Genomic DNA, 21581 nt, shown 5'->3' on the forward strand with positions numbered 1-21581 from the left:
AATTTTGGTGCTGTAGCTGTTTCTCCTCTTCAGAAGGTCCCACAGTGAACTGAGATCTTCCAGATGTGGTTTTTTTCCCTGTCTCCCTTTGCTGAGTCCACTTAACATTATCATTCATCTCTGTGTTGATTTAGTTACTCTACAGTCGAGCCTGTGTGAATCCCAAGGCCACCCCCTTGCCTCTATTGGTTGGTCTGGACTGTCCTCGAGTGTTGTCATTAAACCATCACTGGACCAAACAGTGTTGGGCACTACAGCCTGGCAGATGAGGCCTGGACTCTCAAGATCCTACCAGGGTGTTTGGGCAGTCCAGTATCTTGGGAGAGGTGATGGAGACGGGCCCACAGCTCACCTGAAGCTCCCAGCTCCTGAAAATCCCAGGTGGACTTTGCTTGTCCACCCCTGCCCCAAACCCCCACCCTTAGCTTAGTACCAAGTGCCTCTTGCCTTAGTGATGCCCATCCTCCCAGGGACCCCAGTCTGGTCCCACATCAGGCCAAAAGTCATATGGGCCTGGAGACTAGTGTCAAATCTCTTTTATTACAGAGGGGTTGTGGTAAAAGATCCTGGGCATCCACTGGTTATCTCGGAGTGGCAGGGGCACTCAGTCCCTCCGCAGGTTCTTAAGCCGTTCCTCCAGGTCTGCATCAGCATCAGCTAGGGCTGAAGCTGCGGCCTCTGCTTTTTTCCCACCAGCAGCCACACTAAGTGAGCCCCCAGTTGAGGGGAGGTCTGCAGAGAAAGTGAGGGTTTGAGCAGGTGGGGTCAGGCTGAGTGGGAAACGCAGCGGAGGGGAGTAATGCAGGGAAAGGGAGGGCTTGGGGCTGTGGCTGGGCCTTGGGTGGGAAATGGGGTCCAGGATTTGGAGCACTCACTCGACAGCTCATCTGTTAGGCTAAGTCCCAGCTCATCCAGAACCTGGGACACCACAGCATCACTAGGGAAGAGAGAGAACTCAGTGAGGGCTATGCACTCCGTGAGGGCCAGGCAAACATCTCCACCCTCCCATCCAGTTTCCCCATACCTCTCCTCTTCATCTTCCTCATCACCCATGGCATCATCAATGGCATCATTCATCATCTCCTCCTTCATATCCATGATCTCTGCCTGCCGCTCAAACTCCATCATGATCTTCTGGATCTGGGGCAACTTCAGCTGGAAGTGACAGGAGTGTGAGTGTGGTCCCCATGGGTCGTGGGAGTGGGAAGGGGGATTGGGAAAAGCGCACCTGTCTGTTCATGGTGCCCATGGCCTTGGTGACACCCTTCATGGCTTGTGCCATCGAGTTGTTGGACTTGAGTGTCTGGATCTTGAGGGACACAGCCTGGATGTTGGCCCGCATCAATACAAACTTGCGCACATAGCGCCGGGTGCGCACCAAGTCTTTTGCCATGATGCGAACAGCATCCTGCAGAGTTGACAAGGGTATCAAGGACACAGGAATGAGATTATCCTACACTTCTTGACACCCCATTAGTTGGTTGTCCCTCCCCACCAGCCCAATTTGCAATTCCACTTGAAGTTTCCAGAGACTCTGTGGCTAACCCAATGGTCACTGGTACCTCCCTCCTTCTGACCTAACCCTCCTCTGCCTCTTGGGCCACCAACTCCCTGGGCTCCTTTGTAAGGTCCTCCTCACTTCTCTTGATCTGTAAATGGTAAAAGAAAGGCCCCAGGCTCACTCCTGAGGGTTCCTTTTCCCTCCATGTTTTCAGTCATTCTTTTGACTTACAACAGCCATTCCTCAATTTTTATTCCCAGCCTAGACAAAGAATCTGTCTCTTCCTTCACCTGATACAAACCCATACCTCGAACTATCCAGAATCACATACAGACCTATCTGAGGCTCAGCTTTTGATTTCCTCTCCAAACATCTTTCTTGCCCATCCCAAGAAATGGTATCTTCTCTGCCTACCTGTTCAGGCCAAAACCCTCTCACCCATCAAAGGCTGTGGAAGTTCCTTCTTCATGCTCTCCCTACTGGTTCCGGCTGTCTCTTACCAGCCTCTTGGCCATAGCTTATAGCTTATCCTTATCTTTTTTTTTTTTTTTGAGTTGGAGTCTTGCTTTGTTGCCTAGGCTGGAGTGCAGTGGCACAATCTTGGCTCACTGCAAACTGTGCCTCCTGGGCTCAAGCGATTCTTCTGCCTCAGCCTCTCGAATAGCTGGGATAACAAGTATGCACCACCATGCCCGGCTAATTTTTGGTAGAGCGGGGTTTTGCCATGTTGGCCAGGCTGGTCTCGAAATCCTGACCTCGGGTGATCCACCCACCTCAGCCTCCCAAAGTGCTGGGATTACAGGCTTGAGCCACCATGCCGGGCCAGCTTATCCTTATAGTTAACTGTTTTTTTTTTTTTTTGAGACAGAGTCTCGCTCTGTCACCCAGGCTGGAGTGCAGTGGCATGATCTTGGCTCACTGTAACCTCCGCCTCCTGGGTTCAAGAGATTGTCCTGCCTCAGCCCTGCTGAGTAGCTGGGATTATAGGCATGTGCCACCATGCCCGGCTAGTTTTTTTTATTTTCAGTAGAGACGGGGTTACTCCGTGTTGGTCAGGCTGGTCTCGAAGTCCTGATGACCTCAGGTGATCCAACCACCTCTGCCTCCCAAAGTGCTGGGATTACAGGTCTCTGAGCTACTGCGCCTGGCCCTGTAATCCCTAACCTCCCACTTTGGCCCAGAGTTCTGAATTGTCTGGTCCATGCCCAACTCTTGAAGCTCACCTGTCATCTCCCATTTTTTCGAGGCTCTTTTTTAACATTTGCTGCTCTGTCTGCTTAACACATTCCCTGCCCAGATCTGTAGGCTCACTCTCATCACTCAAGCCTTGGATCTCATACCAGTTCCTTGGAGGCAGCCTTCCAGACCCTCAAACTAGGGAAGCCCTGCTGACCTTTCACTCCACTCGTTTTGCTGAAAGCACCTGTGTTTGGTGTCTGGTCTCTCTTGTTCACTGCTGTTAGAGCCGTGCCTGATTGACAGCAACCTGCCCCTGACCACCCACACTCACCATCTGGCCCTGCTTGGCCATCTTCTTAATGTCTGCAATGATTTTCTTCTCCTGGGTCTCTAGTTTCTGTCGCTCGCGGTCCAGCTCCCGCATGGCACGGTTCAAGGCCCTCTGGTTCTGCCGCAGTAGCTCCTCTGGCGTCTTCCGGCGCCCGAACAATAGGTCCATGATGGTAGAAGCTCACTGGCAGGCCTGAGACAGATGTGAGTGAGGCCCAGTTGTAGGGCATGGGGCCCAGGAAGGGCAAGAAGCAGAACAGGGTCACGGGAGCCTTGCCAAATGGGAAGGGGCTAACGGAGACTGGAGGCAGGAATGAGGGGCCAAAAAGGAGCAGCTGAGAACACTGGGATTGTCCCGGGGACACATAAAGGGGGACAGGTAGACCTGAAAATTATCCAAGTGCTGGCCTGAGCCCCTCCTTCATCGCCATGCCCCAACAGAAGTTACGGCTTGCAAGTTCAGCTTCCCTCTCCAGAACCATGGGTGAGGCCCTGGAGTCCTTGATACGACTGAGAGCGGGGGGTGACGCGGGCCGGTGCACTGGTGTTTTGGGGACTGTGGGCACCGAGGACAGAGCAATTGTGGGGGTTCTGATAGAGGAGGACAGGATGGGCGGAAACGCTAAGTACCAAGAACAGGTGAATGTGGGGCTGTGAAGCTCAGGACAAGGCACTAGGATTTGGGGACCCTGAATGCTGAGGGAGACGGTTGGGGGCGCTGGGGCATCCTGTACACTGAGGACGGGATGATGGAGATTGGGTCGCACTATACACCGAGGAGAGAGTCAGTGGGCCCGGCACCAAAGCAAGGTGGTGTTGGAGACCTCGATGTTGACGACAGGGTCCCAGGGAGAAGCGAGGCACCGGACACCCGGGCGAGTAGAAGGCCTCGTACGCTGCCGCCCGCACGCCCGCCCGGGATCCACGGTCCAGCAGGGGCCACTCACCAGAGCTGGGACGGACACCCGTTTCCGCTTCCGGGTCACGCTTCTCTTTCTGGGATCCCCGACTTGCCCACCGACTAAGGCCCCTTGGTCCTGTCGCCTCCGCCGCCGTTTCCGGATTAGACGACGTGACGTAACATGCCCCGCCCGCACCCGGAAGGTTGGGAAACTCCAGGAGCGCGCGTGCGCACGTGCCCTGGAACGGGCCAGCGTCCGAGCGCATGCGCAACAGCTCCCGTTTCCTCTGCGCGTCCGAGTGTTTCATGTTTTGAGTCCCGCCCGAGTGACCCAAGCCAGTACCGGGGTGGGCGCTTTCCACCCAACCTCCACTTGAGGACCCAGCTTATTCGTGAGACCTTGACTTCTGCCTGAGGCCTCAGATAGAAGGAGCCTCAGAAGGCTCCTCCTCCTCGGTGGGCCCACCCACACAAGAAAGGGGCAAAGCTAGAGATGGCTTGTTTCTTCCACTGTGCTGGCCTCTTGGCCAGGAAGCCACAGGTCACTGGATCCTGCCTACGCTTCTCATCCTAGAGTAGGCTTCATCCCAACCAACCCCAGGCACGGTCCTGGTATCCCCACCAACTTTAGAGCTGCCCCAGGCACTGGGCAGCCTGTTGTAGGGTGCTCCAATGCCACCTGTGACCACACCTTCCACCACCCCAGCTTTGCAGGCCCTAATGGACCTCAGCTGCCCCTCCCACCCCACAGAAGTAAGAAGCAGAGGCCATGCAGTAACATTCCCCTTTAATAGCCTGGTGGGACCTCCAGAGGTGGAGGGGTGGGTTGCCTGGGCCCAGCTACCCAGGCCCTTTGCCCACCCACTCCACAGCCCAGAGTGGGGGCTGAACAAGCACCCAGCAGGGGGGCTAGACAAGCCAATTCATTTCCCATCGCTGAGTGGGTCGGGGGAGGCAGCGCCGACCTTAATCACATGGTGTTAAAAAAAAAAAAAAACTAGGGGCACGTGGCAGGAAGGGGAGGCAAGGCCAAGGCAGGGGATTCCCCCACCGGCCGCCCCCCAAACCCCTACCCATGGCCCCCAATAAATATTTGCAGGGGATGCCAGGGCTTGTGGCCGTGGCGGGGGTGGGTATGCGCCAACCCTATTTCAGGCAGCGCTCGAAGTAGGTGGAGCCGATGTAGCCACCCCGCATGGAGCGCTGCACGTTCTGCTCAAACAGCCGCCGGTTGTTCTGCAGGACCTCTGCGGCCTCCTTGTTCAGTGGGTCCTCGGGGTTGGGCTCCTGTGGCCAGTACAGGTAGGGGGGGTCAACAGGCCAGAGGGACAGAAGGCCAATCTCCCCAGACCCAACCACCTATTCCTACTCACCAAGAAGAGATACTGCAGGCCATAAATTATGGAGTTTATCGTAAGGACTGGCTTCCAGTCCTCTCTGTGGACAGAGAGCATCAGGGTCAGGGCTTGGTGAGTGGGAGACTGCCACAGGCCCCTCTGGTATTGGGCAGGTCAGATCCAGGGCATAGGAGAGTGAGCATGTGAGAGGCTGGGAGGGAGGGTGTGGAGCAGGACAGGCCAAGGAGAAAACCAAGGTCAGGCCATGAGGAAGATGACTGGGAAATCAAGAAACCACAGACAACAAAGGGGTGGGAAGGGACAGAGTCTGATGTAGTGCCCACAAGACCATGAGGGAGGCCTGGCAGGCAGGGCTGAGGAGGGCAGTAGAGGGCCAGTGCCCTCACCTGAGTATGTTGAGGCAGACGTTGCCCTCGAGGTCAATGTTGGGGTGATAGACCATTGTCTCACACTTCACCTTGGGGGGATCATGCGGGTAACCCTGGCCCACCTGGCTCCAGGAAAAGAAAAGAGAGATGAGTAGGTGCCTGGAAGGGCCTCAGCTGCTGCCTCCTCTGTCCAGAGAGCCATCCCTGCCCGCCTGGGACTCACCTTAAAACTGAACACAAACTTCCCACTCTTGTAGAAGCCCTGGGAGGAAAAGGGGGAGAAGAAAATTTTAGGGTTCCATCCTGCGGGGCCCGATGGGCAGAACATGTCTCCCTCCTCTCAGTGGGGACACCCTTGGTTTGCTCCTGGGAATTCAGCCATATGCACCCTCACCTCATCAGGACAGATGACCAGCTTGAAGTTGAGGAGGTCGTCTGGATCTGAGAAGCTGATATCACACGTCTTGGGCAGGTTCAGCTCGTTTATGTCTGGGTTTGGGTAGCAGAGAGTCGGGAACAGAAAGAGGGAGGGGAAGAGAGAGAGAGATAGGGAGCCAGCAGGACAATTAGGGCGGGTGTTTGTCAGCAGAGTCCCCATCGTCTCCTCCTGGACCCCCAGGCGCCTCTCCTGGGCTGTGCTCCACACCTCCAGCCCTCTCCCTGCTCCCCAGCTTGGCTCTTGTGGATACACAGCATACCCCAAACATGCATGTTCAGCTGTGTATGCGTGTCCCAACTCCTGGCCCAGGGTGACCCCCAACTTTTCTGTATCCACAGCTCCCAAATGCCCCCACTCCCAAACATCCTCTGACCGCCCTAAACCCCAGGCTCCCCATCCATGACCTCCACTCTACAGTATCTACCTGTTCACCCAAACTCAAAGATCCTGCCCACCCCCACCAACCCTCAGTCCTCACTGTCCTTCCTCTTCTCTGTCTCTCAGACCCAGCTTTCCATCTGACCCCCACACTCTCAAGTCCCCAACCCCCGCCACCCTACCCCACCCCCTCTGACTCTGAGGTTCACAGCACAATAGCCTAAATTTCCCCTCACCCCTGTCTCCAATCCCTGGTACTCATTAACCTTCCCTCCTCCACCTGTCACCCCAAACCCCAAATTGCTGTGACTCAGGCAGGCCCATGAGTCCCTGGTCCTCCAACCTACTTCACTCGTTTGACTCTGAGATTCCCAGAGACCCCAGCATAATAAACTAAATCCTCTTCCACTCATATCCCCAACCCCTGGCCTCTACTATCCCTCTCTTCTCCGCCTGTCACCCCAAACCCAAGTTCCCGTCTAACCCCCAGACTCTCGAGTCGCCAGTTCCTCCACTCCACTGCCTGACTCTGAGATTCCGAGTCCCTAGTAGCAGACACCAGGCCTTCCTAATATCCTAAACCACCACATACCGGGCCCCTATCTCTGACCCCCTCCCCGTGACTGCATGATCCCAACTCTCAAGACTTGACCTCCGACACCCCCCTACGCTCGGGGCCCTTCACCTCTGACCCTCAGCAACCGCATTACCCCTTCCTGACTCCCACATCACCCTGCCTCAGGCCCTGACCTCCGACCTCCGGCTCCAACCCCATCCCCTGACCCCCTACCCTTCTGGATCCGCAGCTGCGCCGCCGACGCCTTCTTGCTGCTGCCCTTGGTGCCGCCCGCCGACTCCTCCTCCTTCTTCTGCTGCTTCAGCGAGAACAGCTTGATCATCCTGCCGCCGCCGCCGCCGCTGCCGCCGCCGCGGGGCCCGGGACCCCGGCCACCCGGCCCCCCGCCGCCGCCGCCCGCGTCGCCTCCGCTCCTCGGACCCGCAGCTGCGGCCTCCTCCGCTGCTGCCGCCACCCGCCCGGCCTGCCGCGCCGCTCCGCTCCTCTCCGCGCCCACCGCGCGGCCCGCCTCGGCTCCCGTAGTCCGGCTCCGGCCTGGCCCAGCGCCTCGGACTCGCTCGGCAGCGCTCGGCCAAATTCGGCTGTTCTCGGGCCCGCCCGGCCCCGCCCCCACTGCCCTGGGCCGCTCCTTCCTTGCCCTCGCCAACTCTGGTCTCAGGCCCCGCTGCAGCTGCGGACTCGGGGCTCCCCCGACCGTGCCGTTTGGCCGCTCAGCTGATCCCTCCGCGAGGGGGTGCGGCTAGGGGTGGGAGGAGGACACGGCAGCTGCGGTGACGGCGGGTGGGTACTGGAGGATCGTCTTCCGCGGCAGCAGCGGCTTTAGCGCGGAGGTCGGCAACGGCCTCGGGCGCCCCGCCGCTTCGGATATTTCCGCCGCCTGCCCGCTTTGGCTCTTCCCGCCCGGCCTGCGTTGTGCGCCTGCGCAGCCGCCGCAAACCCGCGTTGCTCAGCGATGGAGTTTGGGGTTCGGCCTCCTTCGGCTGGACTCGGGCATTTCCGTTCATGGAGATAACGCTTCGGCGGCCTTGCGGGTCACTTCCGGCGACTTTCGCGGGGCCGGGCAGGAAGCGGGGTTAGTCGCCATCTTTGAGTGGGGCAGACGTGGGCCGCTTTTGCTCGCGGTCACTTCATCTTAAGTTGTATATATGTGCAGAGCGCGGCGCGGGTGGTCGCCTCCGCTGCTGCCGCCACCCGCCTGGCCTGCCTTTGACCCCATGGGTCACAGACAAGGCAGGGTGATCGCGGCAAGACCCTGAGTGAGACTAGAGGCGTTACCCAGAGGGTGCGAGGTCGAGCACCCTCCCTGTCCCATCGCAAACCCAAAGATCCCCGTTCCTGGAGATTCTGATTGAGGTAAACTAACAAAACATGTATTGTGCCAGAGAGTGGTAAGCACTGTGGAGGGTTACAGTGGTGTAGGGGAAGACCTGTCGGGGTGGACACTTGGGGAACGCGACGTGGGGGCGGAATGGGGCCGCTATTGGCGTGGGCCCCAAGTTCCAGCGGACACGCACTGCAGCCTCTGCGCTTCCCCCACTATCTGGAAAAGGGGATGGAGGCGGGGGTCAGCTTCCCATCCAATCACAGCTCAGCGTGCCTCGGAGGGCGGGAGGAAACGGAACTCTGCGGGTCAGCGACTTCCGGCCGTCGCCACGGAAACTGCCAACCCCGTGAGCGCATGGTGTGGCACTCGCCTGCGGAGGGGCCCAGGCGCCACTCCTCTGATTCTGCAGATCCTCCCCCAGGAGTGGCTTCTGGCCAAGGCTGGCTTGTCTGATTCCCCTGAGGCCAGGCCCCCAGTCTTGGGGATTAGGGTGACTTGAAACAGCAGGGGAAAGTCCGGCTACACCCCGGAAGAAGCTTGGACACACAAACCTCAAGTCTCTGTTCCTAGAAATGCCCAGGCCAAGGCTAGCCTGACACCTGCCCAGAACGAGACCTTGAGTGGGGTTTAAGGCACAAGCTGTACCCTCCTGCACACAGACCCCTTCTTTGAAACTGCCTTTCAGCCTGTGTTACCTGCACCCAAGTCACCCACTGGAGGGTTGGGGGAGAGGGGCTGTGTGAAGGACCTGGACAATGGGATGGAAGGGGAAGATGGCTAGGGCAAAATAGGCAATGGCACTGGGTCCTGGAGACGCTGCCCTGAAGCCTGCAGTATGCTGAACTTACGCTCTCAGCATCTGTCCACTTTCACCTAAGCTGCGTTTCCACTGGTTTGCTGCTGAATCTACTCCTGACTGAAACCTTCCAATGTGCATGGGGCCAGGGTGGGAGAAGCCTTCAGCTCTAGCGATGGGAATGATCACCACAGGGCAGGGAAACTGGCCCAGGGCCTGCAGCCTTTGCTTCTCAGACTGGCTGGGGTTCCATCTGCAGGGTCCTACACCCTCATCACCTGCTGCTTGTGAACACGAGAACAGGAAAGTCCTGAAAAATCTGAATTTCCAGGTGAAATCTTCTAGTTTTAAAACTAGGAAATGGTTTCCTAGGTGTAAAGGAGTTTTACAAAGACATCCTGAGGCAGAATCTGGATCACCAGGTGTCAGTTTGCTCCTGCTGGATCGCATGATCTTGGTTGGCTAGGGAGATTCTGGCCTGTCTGGGTCCTTTCCTGGGGTTTGGCTTGGCCCATGGCCCAGGGGACAGCCATGACAGGGTGTGGAGGGGAGCATGCAGGTTGCAGGCATCAAGTTTAGGCACAGTACCACCCACAAACCTGGGGGTTGGCAGATCCAAGTGGGATCCTTGGCTCCCAGCTGTAAGAAGTGCTGTGACCCCACTGCTTCCCTTTGTTCCTCTAGTACTAAGGGTGAGATGCTGAATGTCCCCATGAGTACAACTCTTCAGCGGGTACTCCTACTGATAGGTAGATAAAGGTAGAAAGCTTTGGCCGCTCATGACCACTTTAGGGAGTAGGGTGCTGTTAGGGGTAAGGGTAGCTGTACAGCTGAGCTGGGGTGGGAGAGGTAGTATCATGGGAATGAATCATCAACGCTGACTTGGAGCAAGGAGGACTGGTGCTCAGGAGGCTGGTAACCTCCCTGAGGATTGAGTGTTCTCCCAGCCCTTGGAGGCCCTGGTCTCAGTGTCAAGGGAAAATCCCATGGGATTTCATCACCAGACAAGGCTGGGCTCCAGACCTACCCACCTAGGCATCACTGTGCAGGGCAGAGACTACAAACACCCCTCTTCACTTGCAGATCTGTTAAGGGCAGGCTGGAACAGGGGTTGGAAAGGGAGAAGAGACTAGGCCAGCAGCACCTCTTCCCCTTGGCAACAGCAGGTCCTTCCAGGAGCAACAGTTTTTACATACCTCCCAGAACCAGGCTCACTGGGCCCCTTGGAGACACCCACACCAGTGCCCCCTCAGGAGTCTCCTAGGCCTATGGGGCACCCTCTTGAGAATAGAGACCTCCAGACCAGCTGAGCAGTACCCCCTCAGGCCCACAGGGCTTCCCTGCCAGCTAAGAGACCCCAGGACTGGCTCAGCAGTGCCCTCTTCTCAGGGGCCTGAGTTCCAGCTCCATGGGAAACTCATTGGAGCTTCTAAGTTGCAATGCTTCCCTTTGTTCCTCTAGTCCTAAGGGTCTAGCTGCTTCCTGCAGGAACTTTCCCATTTCTAAGACAGATTGACTTAACCTTCTCACTCTGCCATCAATCACCTAACACCTAGTTAGCTGTGCTCTGTCTCTTGATGGGACTCAATCAGATCAGGCATGGCACCATGCTATGCACATATGGACTCTTGGTGGATGCTCACAGAGAACATTTCTTCCTCTCTGGGTTTGAGAAACTGAGGTCCATTGCCCAGGGAGAGCTGAAGCTGGACTGCCCAGGGCAGTTCTGCCCCACCTGCTGCTGGTCCATTCCCTCAGTGTAAACTAGAAGCTGGGTATAGCGGCCATCCCACACGCGGGGTAGGTGATGCTAGGAGCCAACTCTCTCAGGGTGAAGAGGGGTGTTGTGGAGGTGAACCCTCACAGGAACCACGTGGTTACAGAGGGAGCACACCAGCCCAGCACTGGGGGGGTTGGAGGGTGGGGAGTGAAGGACGCACAGGTAGGGAGGCACTGAGTGGGTGGAGACCCAGTTTCCATCTACTGTTTATTGGACACCTACAGTAGCCAAGCCCTGGGCGGACCTGCTTATACTTATGTAATCGCCAGCCTCACAATAACCAGGGGAGGTAGGTGTTCTGACCATGGCGGACACAGTGCGTCCCGGCTGGAGCTACTCGGCGCTGTGGACGCGCTGGTGCTGAATGAGCTTGGTGCTCTGGTGGAAGCGGCGGCCACAGTCCTGGCAGGCGAAGGGCTTCTCTCGTCGGTGGGTGCGCAGATGCTGCGTGAGCGTGGGCCGCTGGCGGAAGGCCTTGCCACACTCAGGGCATGCGTAGGGCCGTTCGCCCGTGTGGATGCGCCGGTGCTGGGTGAGGTTGGCGTGCTGCCGAAAGCTCTGGCCGCACTCGGGGCAGGCGAAGGGCCGTTCGCCCGTGTGGATGCGCTGGTGCTCGGTGAGCCGCGAGACCTGCGTGAAGCCCAGGCCGCACTCACCGCAGTGGTAGGGCTTTTCGCCGGTGTGTGTCCTCTGATGACGCGTGAGCTTGAGGCGCTGGCTGAAGCGCTGGCCACACTCGGGGCAGGCAAAGGGTTTCTCGCCCGTGTGTACGCGGAGATGCTGCGTGAGCGTAGGCCGCTGGCGGAAGGCCTTGCCACACTCGGCGCAGGCGAAGGGCCGCTCTCCGGTGTGGATGCGCCGGTGCTGCGTCAGGTTGGAGCGCTGCCGGAAGCTCTGGCCGCACTCGGTACAGGCGAAGGGCCGCTCGCCACTGTGCACGCGCCGGTGCTGCAGCAGCACTGAGCGGCGGCCGAAGCGCTCGCCGCACTCGACGCAGCCAAAGGACTTGTCGCCCGTGTGTACCGCCTGGTGCTCCAGTAGCACGGCGCGCCGCGCGAAGCTCTCGCGGCACTCGCTGCACGGAAAGGGGCCGGGAGGCTCGGGCGCACCAGGAGGGGCCGGGGCCGGGGGCGTAGCGCCAGGGCCCGGGGGATCGCCGTGGATGCGCTGGTGCTGCAGCAGATTGGAGCGCTGCCGGAAGCTCTGGCCGCACTCAGCGCAACGGAAAGGCTGTTCGCCCGTGTGCACTCTCCGATGCTCTTCCAGGCGCGCGCTGCGCACGAAGCCCTGGCCACAGTCGCCGCACACGAACGGCCGCTCCTCGGTGTGCGTAAGCTGGTGGCGCAGCAGGTGCGAGCTGCGGCTGAAGCTGCGGCCGCACTCGCTGCACACGAATGGTCGCTCACCGGTGTGGATCTTCTGGTGCCTCAGCAGGTTGCTGCGTTGGCTGAACACCTTGCCACATACATCGCAACGGCCGCCCCTAACCACCCCGCCCCCAGTGCTGGGGCGGCCCCGGCTCCGGCCCCTGGGGGAGCGCCAGCGGGTGGTGACCAGAGCAGGGCCCACACCCCGGCAGGGATCCTCGTCCGTGGGGTCCTGTTCACTCCTCAGATCGCTGGGGAGCAGAAGTGCATGCGCAAAGCCACCTTCGCGGGAGGGTGATTGGATCTGGCCAGAAAGGCCAGCCATGCCGAGGTCCCAGGGGACGTGGAGGTGAGGGCTTACGCTACCTGGACCTGCGGACATGCTGTCTAGCTGCAGCGCAAACCCTGCATACACAAGGGGACCATTCATTCATGACAGAATGCCCACCGTGCCGGGACCCACTTCATCCCTGGGGACACAGTGTGAACTACAGGGACCTGAAACTGACCAAAGAGGCAGACGGAGGTGACAAATGCAGGGGTAGGGATTCTATCTGTACAGACTTCCCTGATGAGGTGATAATGAGACAGAACCCAGCACAAGGAGGAAGACTGGGCTATGTGAAAAAGCTTTCTAGGTCTGATTTAAGTTGGAAAAAATCGTTTTTGGAAGGGCTGTAGGGCAAGCGTGGGGGCATTGTCTAGGTGGAAAATGATGGTCTCAGCAAATGCAGGGAAGTGGGTGGGTCTCGGAGGCTGGAGGTGGAGCCAACAGAAAGAGGGTGCAGGCTCCTGGTTAGTGGTCTGGGGTTTGGATGTGCCTTGCTTGTGATGTCTGTGGGGCATCTGAGGAACACAGACTTCATGAAGGCTGTGGGGAAACGTGAGCAAGGGCTCTAGGGCATACACATGGCACACAGAACCCAGGGCCTGCAAGTGATCAACACAGGGGTGGGTATCTACAGAGGAGAGAAGTGGGTCCCAGCCACACTGTGAGCACTCCAGCGTCAGACGCTGGGTGAAGGAGGAGGCACCAGCAACTCCAACTGAGAATCAGGGCCTGGAGAAGGCGGAAGCCTGGAGGAGGTTAAATCAAGAAGACTGAGAGAGCAGTGAGGGCTTTTAGTGGTGAGAGAAAATCCATAAGTCGCCAAAGAAAAGTCAGATAAACTAGAATACATCAAAGGAAATCAGCAAAAACCACATCAGAGTCAAAAGACAAATGGCCAAAAAACAAAAAAAAATTAAAAAAGGACAAATGGCAAACCAAAAAACTCTCCACAGGCAAAGGGCTAATTAACCTCCTAAGTAAAGAGCTACAATAAATCAGTAAGAACGATCAATAACCTCATAGACACATGGGCAAAGGATGTGAACAGGACAGGAAATGTAACTAATGCTTATATCCCCTAAAATACACTCCATCTCCTCCTAGTAAGAAAAATGCACCTTAAGGCTGAACTCATCTGCCATTTCCACACCCTGACTGCAGGGACCCAAGTGTTCCTATGTATTGCTGGTAAGCATAAATGGGAAGACAGTGTGGTAAAATCCATCAAAACAGCAAATGTCCCACACTTTGTTCAAGTAATTCCATTTTTAGGTACTTCTTCAACAGCTGTGTTCCTCCTTGTACTAAGTGACCTACATACAAGGTTTTCAATGGTGTGTCCACAGTGAGCCACAGTGGGGTTCTGTGTAGCTACCCAAAGATGTAGAGCACTTGCTGCTGTGTACTTAAGTTGGAAGATGCACAAAAAATGCCAGATGTGGAACAGGGTGGAGATTAAGCATCCATGTGTGTTTTTTTTTGTTTTTTTTGAGACTGAGTCTTGCTCTGTCGCCCAGGCTGGAGTGCAGTGGTGTGATCTTGGCTCACTGCAACCTCTGCCTCCCGGGTTCAAGCGATTCTGCTGCTTCATCTTCCTGAGTAGCTGGGATTATAGGCGTGCACCACCATGCCTGGCTAATTGTTTGTATTTTTTTTTTTTTTTTTGAGATGTAGTTTTGCTCGTTGCCCAGGTTGGAGTGCAATGGCGTGTTCTCTGCTCACCGCAAACCTCCATCTCCTGGGTTCAAGCGGTTCTTCTGCCTCAGTCTCCCGAGTAGCTGGGATTACAGGCATGCACCACCACACCCGGCTAATTTTGTATTTTTAGTAGAGACAGGGTTTCTCCATGTTGGTCAGGCTGGTCTTGAACTCCCGACCTCAGGTGATCTGCCCACTTCAGCCTCCCAAAGTGCTGGGATTGCAGGCGTGAGCCACCGCACCTAGCCAATTTTTTGTATTTTTAGTAGAGACATGGTTTCACCATGTTGGCCAGGCTGATCTCGATCTCCTGACCTCATATGATCCACCCGCCTCGCCTTCCCAAAGTGCTGGGATTACAGGTGTGAGCCACCACGCCCAGCCCGTGTGTGTGTGTGCACTTGAGACAGAGTCTCGCTCTCTCGCCCAGGCTGGAGTGTAGTGGCGCCATCTCAGCTCACTGCAAGCTCCGCCTCCTGGGTTCACGCCATTCTCCTGCCTCAGCCACCCGAGTAGATGGGACTACAGGCGCCCGCCACCACGCCTGACTAATATTTTGTATTTTTAGAAGAGACGGGGTTTCGCCGTGTTAGCCAGGATGGTCTCGATCTCCTGACCTCGTGATCCGCCCGCCTTGGCCTCCCAAAGTGCTGGGATTACAGGCATGAGCGACTGCGCCTGGCTAAGAAGATTCTAAAAACTCAGGAGTTGGAGGTACCTGGTACTTCTGGCCATGCAAGTGAATGAGCAGGGCACCAGCCAGGCTGGAGAGGCTGTTTCAGAAGCAGATGCTGGGCAGGGCTGCTGCTGTGGGCTCTGCACAGAATTCTGAGCCAACAGTATGCACTGCCATGACTTACTTCTGGATTTCTTCTCCCATCCTGGCAGAAGGCTATGTTAAGGGTGAGAAACCGTACTGAGAAAGTCAGGGTTATTAGGTAAACAGTCCCATTGGATGCTGAGATGTCAATCTCTTTCCCGAGGATGCTGGCAGGAGGCTGAAGTTACCTTCTTGTAGGATTCAGACGATGGAACAAAACATGCTTGCAGGGAGAGTGCCCCCAAACTGGCCTAGCCACATTGCCCTATGGATCTGTTTGCAGCATCCACTCATACTCAAGCTGCTTGCTCACATACCCTAAGAAAAGGGTCTCCTTGGGGAGTGGGGTTCCCCTATGTCCCTTCCAGCCAGTAAGCCCCACATCTACCTGCTCAGAGCTGTCAGCCAGATTTGTGGTGCCCCTTTCTTGCATATAAGCCAACAACTAGGAGAGAATAGAGAACACACTGTTTTTTTTAAAAAGTTACTGCTGTTCTCAGAGAAATAAGGAGAGACATTGTAAATGAAAGAACAACAGGAGGCAGCTAAAAAGATGAACATTCAGAGAATAAAAACACTCTTGGAAAGTAAAAATATGCTACAAGAGACCAGATGAAGTAGCTCATGCCTGTAATCCCAGCACTCTGGGAGGCTGAGGTGGGAGCATCACTTGAAGCCAGGAATTTAAGACCAGCCCTGGCAACATAGTGAGAACCTGTTTCTACAAAAAAATAAAAAAATTAAAAATGAGCCAGGTACAGTGACACATGCCTGCAGTCCCAGATACTTGGGAGGCTGAGGCGAGAGGATCACTTGAGCCCAGGAGTTCGAGGTTACAGTAAGCTATGATGGCACCACTGTGCTCTAGTCTGTGTGAAATAGTGAGACCCCCCCCACCAAAAAAAAAGCTACCAGAAATGAAAATCTTAACAGAAGGTCTGAAAGATACAAGTGAGAAAATTTCCAGGAAAATAGAGTAGAAAGACAAAGGAATGGAAAATTGCAGTGAAAAGATAAGAACATTAAAGGACCCATCCCAGATGCCAATAGCCAAGTAAGAGGCATCCCAGAAACAGGGAGCAGAGCAATAGAAGGGAAGGAAATAAAAAATAATTTCAAGGCAGTTTCCCAGAACTGAGAGATGTGAATTTCAAACTGAAAAAGCTCACCAACAATAGTGATAAAAAAAGGTCTGTGACTGTACTAATAAAAAGAATTCTTCCAGCCAAACTTCAATCTAATGTTGAGGGCTAGACAATGTGTTTCAGATATGGGGCATGTCAGAATTTTATCTTCCACACCAGAACACCCAGAAAGCTCCACCAAAACAAAGGTGTGAACTAAGAAAGAGGAGACCCTGGGTCTCAGGAACAGGAAGGAACATAACAGAAGATGGGTTGTAGGAGGAGCCTGGATGATGCCAAAGGTGGTGGCTGAGAGGTAGATGGCAGGGGGCCTCTGGTCCGTAATGCTTGGATGATTGGGCAGGATCCCTATCCTGTGTCAAGGTCCCTCCTGCCCACCTGCTCTGTCTACTAACCTGCTGTCCTTGTCAGGTCCCAGCCCTACCTGTCCTGATGCCTGACCAGCAGGATGCAAGCCCAGGAGGCCATCCAGGATACCAGGACTGGGAGAGAATGTGGGTACGGGGAATACTCGCCCTGCTTGCAAAAGGTTTTACTAGGGTGGGGAGTTTCTAGAAAGTAGAGGGGCTGTGGGATCAGTGGTAGTGGTGGGTGGCTTTTTTTGAGGGCAGAAGATGCTAGAGGAGGTTGAACCTTATAGGGGATGATCTAGGGAATGGGGGAACTTGGGGATGCTGCAGTAAGAGGGCTGCCTGCGTAGGGCCAGGAGTGGGGTCGGCAGAGATGGTGCTGTCCATGCGGAAGGCCTAGTCCCACCACACCCCATCTCACTTACCTGGGGAGAAGATGCCCCCAGCCTCCTCATGCCACAGGGCCCTGGGGTGCTCCCTCCATGAGGGACCCTCAGGCCCAGTCTTGCTGTGGGGAAAGGCCTGGTCCAGCACGGTCCCACATCTCTGAAATCACAGTGGTCACTGCTCATCTGTGCCTGGCTGGGCTCAGGGAGGGACCTACCTGACCCCACCCAGCAACTTCCAGGGAAAGGAGGAGAACATGGACCTGGGCAGGACTTACCTGGGCCTCCTCAGGCAGGAGGGTGGGTACAGACTCCTGGGTGGCAGCTAGAGGCCCAGACTCCAGGAAATCTAGAGAGGAAAACTGGTATCAGGCAGCCTGAGTGAGTTTCCACCCCACTGCCCTTCTTAGTGGTGTGCCAGGTGCTGGGATGCAGAGAGGTGGGATTCTTGGTTGTGGGCTTGGGTTGGGGAGGGCAGTGCAGGGTAGCTGAGGGCCCAGCTCAGGGGCTGGGTGAAGCAGAGTACCCTGGAAGGCCGGGGGTTGAGCTGCAGTGGGATGAGATGGGCTGAGGTTTGTGCCCCTGTAGCCGTATGTGAACCATGGGGCAAGGTGGTCAGCGGGGTTCAGAGGTATTGTACAAGGGTCCACATAGGAATGGCAGGGTGTGAGCAGCTAGTTCAGGTGCCCTGCCTGGGAGGTGAAAGGGGTCATACCCCTAACACTACGAGGTCCTCCCTCAGCAGCTCCTAATTATACCTCTGCCTGCTGTCTGTTCTCCAGTGACAAGCACATATTGCCTAATGCATCTCCTTGGGGACTGAACACCACATGCCATCCGTACTGGGAAACCCCAACAGCCTGCTCCATGCCATGGGGTTCGTGGGTACAGGGCTGTGGCAGTCAGGCTTGGTGTGTGAGGGGTAGTGACAGCACTGGCTGCGGTGGAGGGGAGACCTGACTGGGTAGAATGTGGGGGCTGCTGGCAGATGGAAACCATTCCATTTATAACAAACCTGGCCCAGTGGACTTCAGACTGACTGCTCAGGCCAGGTTCTCTGGCCCACCCAACCAGACCTTAGGCGCGCCCACCGTGCATGCCCTCACCTGAGTCCTCTGTAACCTCTGGCTCCTCTTTCACCTGCAGGCCCAGTGGTGATTCCTGCATAGTCCTAGGAGGTGTCTTGGGCCCAGGCTCTGGAGTTGGAGGCTCAGTTTCAGGTAGTGGCTGGAAACTGGAGGGCTCCATCTTCTCTGATAGGACCTCCTGGCCCTGCACCTGGACTGTGACCTGGGGAGGTGCCCCCACCATCAGAAGTCCTACCAGAGAGTAAGGCTGGCCGCAACCTGGGGTTTGTGGGCACCCATCCCACTGTAGGATCCCAGGGGCCTGCCTTGTAAATACCTACTGACTAGGTCCTCCAAGGACCTACCTCCCCTAGGCCCTGAGCAAAGAATGAAGGGACCACCTGCAGTCCCTCCCCTGCTCTGACACCGTGGCCTTCCAGTACCTTCCCCATATCCCCCTAGCCTCCAGCTCCTATGTCCACGTGACTGCAGGTGATGCAGGAATGGGCTGGGGAGTCTGGCCCTGGAATCCCTCTGCCCTGGGCAGCCTTGCACAGGGTCTCTGTTGCAGGTGGCCACTTCTGTACCACAAGGGAGAACGTGTGTCTGGCAAAGCATGGTGCTACCCAGGGTGAGGCCGAGCTGGATGATGCTCCAGTCCTGAACCCCACTCATGGACACTCACTCACCCATCTCCGGGGTCCGCCCGGCTCCCGGCGCAGCCCATCTACTAGGGCAGCAGCCTCCTCGGGGCTGCCTGGCCGCTGCCCCTGCACACGGGCCTGGATCTCAGGGGGCAGTGCGCCCAGGAACTGCTCCAGCACCAACAGCTCCAGCATCTGCTCCTTGGAGCGTACCTCTGGACGCAGCCACTGGCGACACAGCTCTCGGAGCTGGGCCAGGGCCTCTTGGGGCCCTGTGGCCTCCTCATAGCGGAAGCACCGGAAACGCAGGCGTGCAGCTTCAGGGCCTGGGTCCCATAAGGCAGCCTCACCCTCCTCCTCAGAGTCCTCTAGCTTCACCATGACAGGCCCCTCATCTTCTGGGGGTGCTCGGTCTGGGGAGCCCAGCACCGCAGGCCTCATAGAGGGTACCAGGTCAGGTATCTGAGGCCAGCGTCTGCCCCTGGTGAAGAAATAGGATGAGGCTGTTGCAAAAGGAGTACAGTGAATGCTTCACTGCCTAGTCTATGCTGTACCGTTTGATCCTCAGACCTACCCCATGTGGAAGGCAGATGAGGAAACAGGCAAAGAAAGGCCATCTACAACCCACAGACTTATGCAGCTGGAAGCCCTCCCTTAGCCACCTGTATCCCTGGTCTTCTCTCCGCTCGGGCCTGTGCAAAGTCTCTGATAGTCTCCCTGCTCCAAACACAGGCTTTTTTTTTTTTTTCTTTGAGACATGCTGTCAGTCAGTTGCCCAGGCTGAAGTGCAGTGGCGAGATCATGCATCACTGCAGACTTGACCTCCCGGGCTCCAGAGATCGGCCTCCCAAGTAGCTGAGACAACAGGTGTGTGCCACGACATCCGGCTAGTTTCTTAATTTTTCTGTAGGGATGGGATCTTACTATGTTGCCTAGGCTGTTCTTGAACTCCTGGGCTCAAGCAGATGATCCTCTTGCCTTGACCTCCCAAAGTGCTGGGACTTACAGGTTTGTTCCACCATGCCGGCCCACAGGCTGTTTTTTAGGACTAGAAGACACTTCTCTCCCCTGTATCCTTCCCTTCTTCTACATGTGCAACCTCATTCCTGCACTACAGCTCTCTCTTTACCAGGTGGATGGCATCTATACACCTACAGCCTGGGCATCAGCATCACTGCTGGCGTCTCCCCCTACCCAACGCCAGGGCTTACTTCACCTTCTACTCTCTCATCTACTTCGATGTGGCTCCTCATTTGGGCCCCACCATCATTCCCCTCCCAGCTTGGAAGCCTCACTCCACCTAATCCTCCATGTCAACCTGTGCAGTCACTTGTATGGCTCAGCTCCCAGGCAGCACCCTCTCTCCCTACTCAGCCCCATCTTCTAAGCCCAACATCACACTACGCAATGCCCCATCTCAGCTTCCTGATTTAGCTGGGGTTGGAAGGGGATGGGGGAGCTTCGCAATGGGTGGGGGGGGCGGCAAAGGCTCCAAGACTGCTGGAACAGGAGCCTGCAAGGAAGTCCCGAGATTCTGATTCCGCCCATCTTCAGATCACTGTGCCTTCGAGAACTTGTTTCCCCATTTGCAAGTGGGGCTGACCTCCCTCCTCGCGCTGTTCCTTCTGCAGCTGCGGCTTTAGGAAGGAATCTGCGTTTATGAATGGGATGGCACCGCAGAATCATTCCCCCGTGGGTGGCATCGATTTCGAGGGCCGCCTCATCCTGGGGGCCAAGCCTCCACTCTTCAAGGTGCCAAGTCAACCTGAAACCCTGGGAGAGACTTGGGTCATAGCCAAGATGGCAGGTACCTACAGAAGGTCCCGAAATACACTTCCCAGAAGTCCAGGCGGCAACTTCCGCTCCAGGGTGTCAAGGTAGGTCCTGACGACGCCTAGGCAACCAGGGGCGGGGCTCCCAAAGCCTGTCGTCGTGGCAACGAGTAGTGATTGACAAGCCTCTCGCTCTAGCCCTGGGCGCTCCCGCAAGGACTGCCCGGATTCGTCCCCCGCGCTTCCGGTCTCACTGGGGAGCCGGAATCCCCGAGTCTGCAGCCACCGCCCCCGTCCACACGCTAGCCCTCCCGGTTAAGAGGACCCCGCCCTCACCTCTGCGCTCAGCGGGCCGCTCCGCGCTCCTGAGCACGCGCAGTCTTCGACTTCCCCCCTCCCGCTGGACTACGTCTCCCAGGATGCTCCGCGCACCAGCTCGAGCGCCTCCTTGCCCTTCCCCCCCTCGCCCCCGTTTCTACACCCTCTCCTCCCTTCCCCTAGCGGTGGTCGCAATGATCAGGTCATACTCCTGGCCGCTTCTTCCCATGCTCCCCGCCTCGAATCCGTGCGTCGGCATGCGCAAGCCTCTCGGGTACAACAGACGGCAGCACCGCCTACCAGATCGCGCATGCCCCCCACCACGTTTTCCTCAATTCTCTACGGGCCTTCCTGAGATTAGCAGGATCCTGCACCAATCACGGCCGTCATTATAACTCCATCGGTGCCCCACCGCGTCTCCATGGCAACTCCCTACAGGAAAGGGCCTCTGCTACTTCCTAGACCGCAAAATGGAGAAAGGCTTGGCCCGATGCTTTCCGGCAGATGTAGTCAGCAGGCCCTTCGTGTGTAAGTGCGCGCGCGGCGCGATGACGTTCCTCTGTGATCATGGGCGAGGGGCGGGCCCTGAACGTCTCCATGGTAACCTGGGGACACGACTCGACATCGCCTGGGTAACCCGGAGACGCGGCGGGCGTTGAAAATGCAATGGGGCATGTGGGATGAGGAGGTGGGGAAGGGTACTGGCGCAGAGAGATGCCGATCGATAGAAACAGCGAGGAGAGACGGAGAGA

At 56.8% G+C, this 21581-nt stretch overlaps 3 protein-coding genes across 11 annotated transcripts; all 3 read right to left on the reverse strand.

The window, feature by feature from the left end:
- Nucleotides 1-521: 521 nt before the first annotated feature.
- CHMP2A (charged multivesicular body protein 2A) lies at nt 522-4122 on the reverse strand. 2 transcript variants are annotated; one of them, XM_003816640.7, is made up of 6 exons: nt 3958-4122; nt 3012-3203; nt 1229-1408; nt 1025-1155; nt 876-937; nt 522-732 (listed from the first exon to the last, which is right to left on the reverse strand). In XM_003816640.7, the coding sequence occupies exons 2-6, from the start codon at nt 3177-3179 to the stop codon at nt 605-607; spliced, it is 669 nt and encodes a 222-aa protein (XP_003816688.1). In that variant the 5' UTR covers nt 3180-3203; nt 3958-4122; the 3' UTR covers nt 522-604. The 2 variants fall into 2 exon arrangements, with proteins under 2 accessions (XP_003816688.1, XP_003816689.1); XM_003816641.7 differs by having other exon boundaries at nt 3835-4079.
- Nucleotides 4123-4681: 559 nt separating this feature from the next.
- On the reverse strand, nt 4682-7380 carry UBE2M (ubiquitin conjugating enzyme E2 M). Its single transcript, XM_034945734.4, has 6 exons — nt 7245-7380; nt 6032-6126; nt 5861-5899; nt 5656-5759; nt 5285-5348; nt 4682-5198 (listed from the first exon to the last, which is right to left on the reverse strand). Exons 1-6 carry the CDS (start codon nt 7351-7353, stop codon nt 5058-5060), a joined length of 552 nt encoding a protein of 183 aa, XP_034801625.1. The 5' UTR covers nt 7354-7380; the 3' UTR covers nt 4682-5057.
- Nucleotides 7381-11124: 3744 nt separating this feature from the next.
- MZF1 (myeloid zinc finger 1) lies at nt 11125-21264 on the reverse strand. 8 transcript variants are annotated; one of them, XM_014342927.4, is made up of 6 exons: nt 21130-21264; nt 18785-19220; nt 18135-18318; nt 17307-17377; nt 17068-17188; nt 11125-12703 (listed from the first exon to the last, which is right to left on the reverse strand). In XM_014342927.4, exons 2-6 carry the CDS (start codon nt 19178-19180, stop codon nt 11265-11267), a joined length of 2211 nt encoding a protein of 736 aa, XP_014198413.1. In that variant the 5' UTR covers nt 19181-19220; nt 21130-21264; the 3' UTR covers nt 11125-11264. The 8 variants fall into 8 exon arrangements, with proteins under 8 accessions (XP_014198413.1, XP_063456763.1, XP_008967906.1 ...); XM_063600693.1 differs by lacking the exon at nt 21130-21264 and adding an exon at nt 21039-21126 and having other exon boundaries at nt 18953-19220; XM_008969658.5 differs by lacking the exon at nt 21130-21264 and adding an exon at nt 21039-21126.
- Between the last annotated feature and the right edge of the window lie 317 nt (nt 21265-21581).

This window comes from Pan paniscus, chromosome 20 (assembly GCF_029289425.2).
Source record: "Pan paniscus chromosome 20, NHGRI_mPanPan1-v2.0_pri, whole genome shotgun sequence".
Lineage (NCBI taxonomy): Eukaryota > Metazoa > Chordata > Mammalia > Primates > Hominidae > Pan > Pan paniscus.

Excerpts from the sequence above, each read along its gene's own strand:
- UBE2M (XM_034945734.4), bottom strand. The coding sequence starts at position 7,353 with ATGATCAAGCTGTTCTCGCTGAAGCAGCAGAAGAAGGAGGAGGAGTCG. Across the intron at positions 5,900-6,031 it reads TGGTCATCTGTCCTGATGAG|GGCTTCTACAAGAGTGGGAA; the intron begins GTGAGGGTGCAT and ends TTTTCCTCCCAG. Across the intron at positions 5,760-5,860 it reads AGTTTGTGTTCAGTTTTAAG|GTGGGCCAGGGTTACCCGCA; the intron begins GTGAGTCCCAGG and ends TCCTGGAGCCAG.
- CHMP2A (XM_003816640.7), bottom strand. The coding sequence starts at position 3,179 with ATGGACCTATTGTTCGGGCGCCGGAAGACGCCAGAGGAGCTACTGCGG. Across the intron at positions 1,409-3,011 it reads TGGCCAAGCAGGGCCAGATG|GATGCTGTTCGCATCATGGC; the intron begins GTGAGTGTGGGT and ends TCAACTCTGCAG. Across the intron at positions 1,156-1,228 it reads TGGGCACCATGAACAGACAG|CTGAAGTTGCCCCAGATCCA; the intron begins GTGCGCTTTTCC and ends TGTCACTTCCAG.
- MZF1 (XM_034945731.3), bottom strand. The coding sequence starts at position 20,425 with ATGATTCTGCGGTGCCATCCCATTCATAAACGCAGATTCCTTCCTAAA. Across the intron at positions 17,378-18,134 it reads AGAGGTTACAGAGGACTCAG|ATTTCCTGGAGTCTGGGCCT; the intron begins GTGAGGGCATGC and ends TTTCCTCTCTAG. Across the intron at positions 17,189-17,306 it reads TCCTGCCTGAGGAGGCCCAG|AGATGTGGGACCGTGCTGGA; the intron begins GTAAGTCCTGCC and ends CTGTGATTTCAG.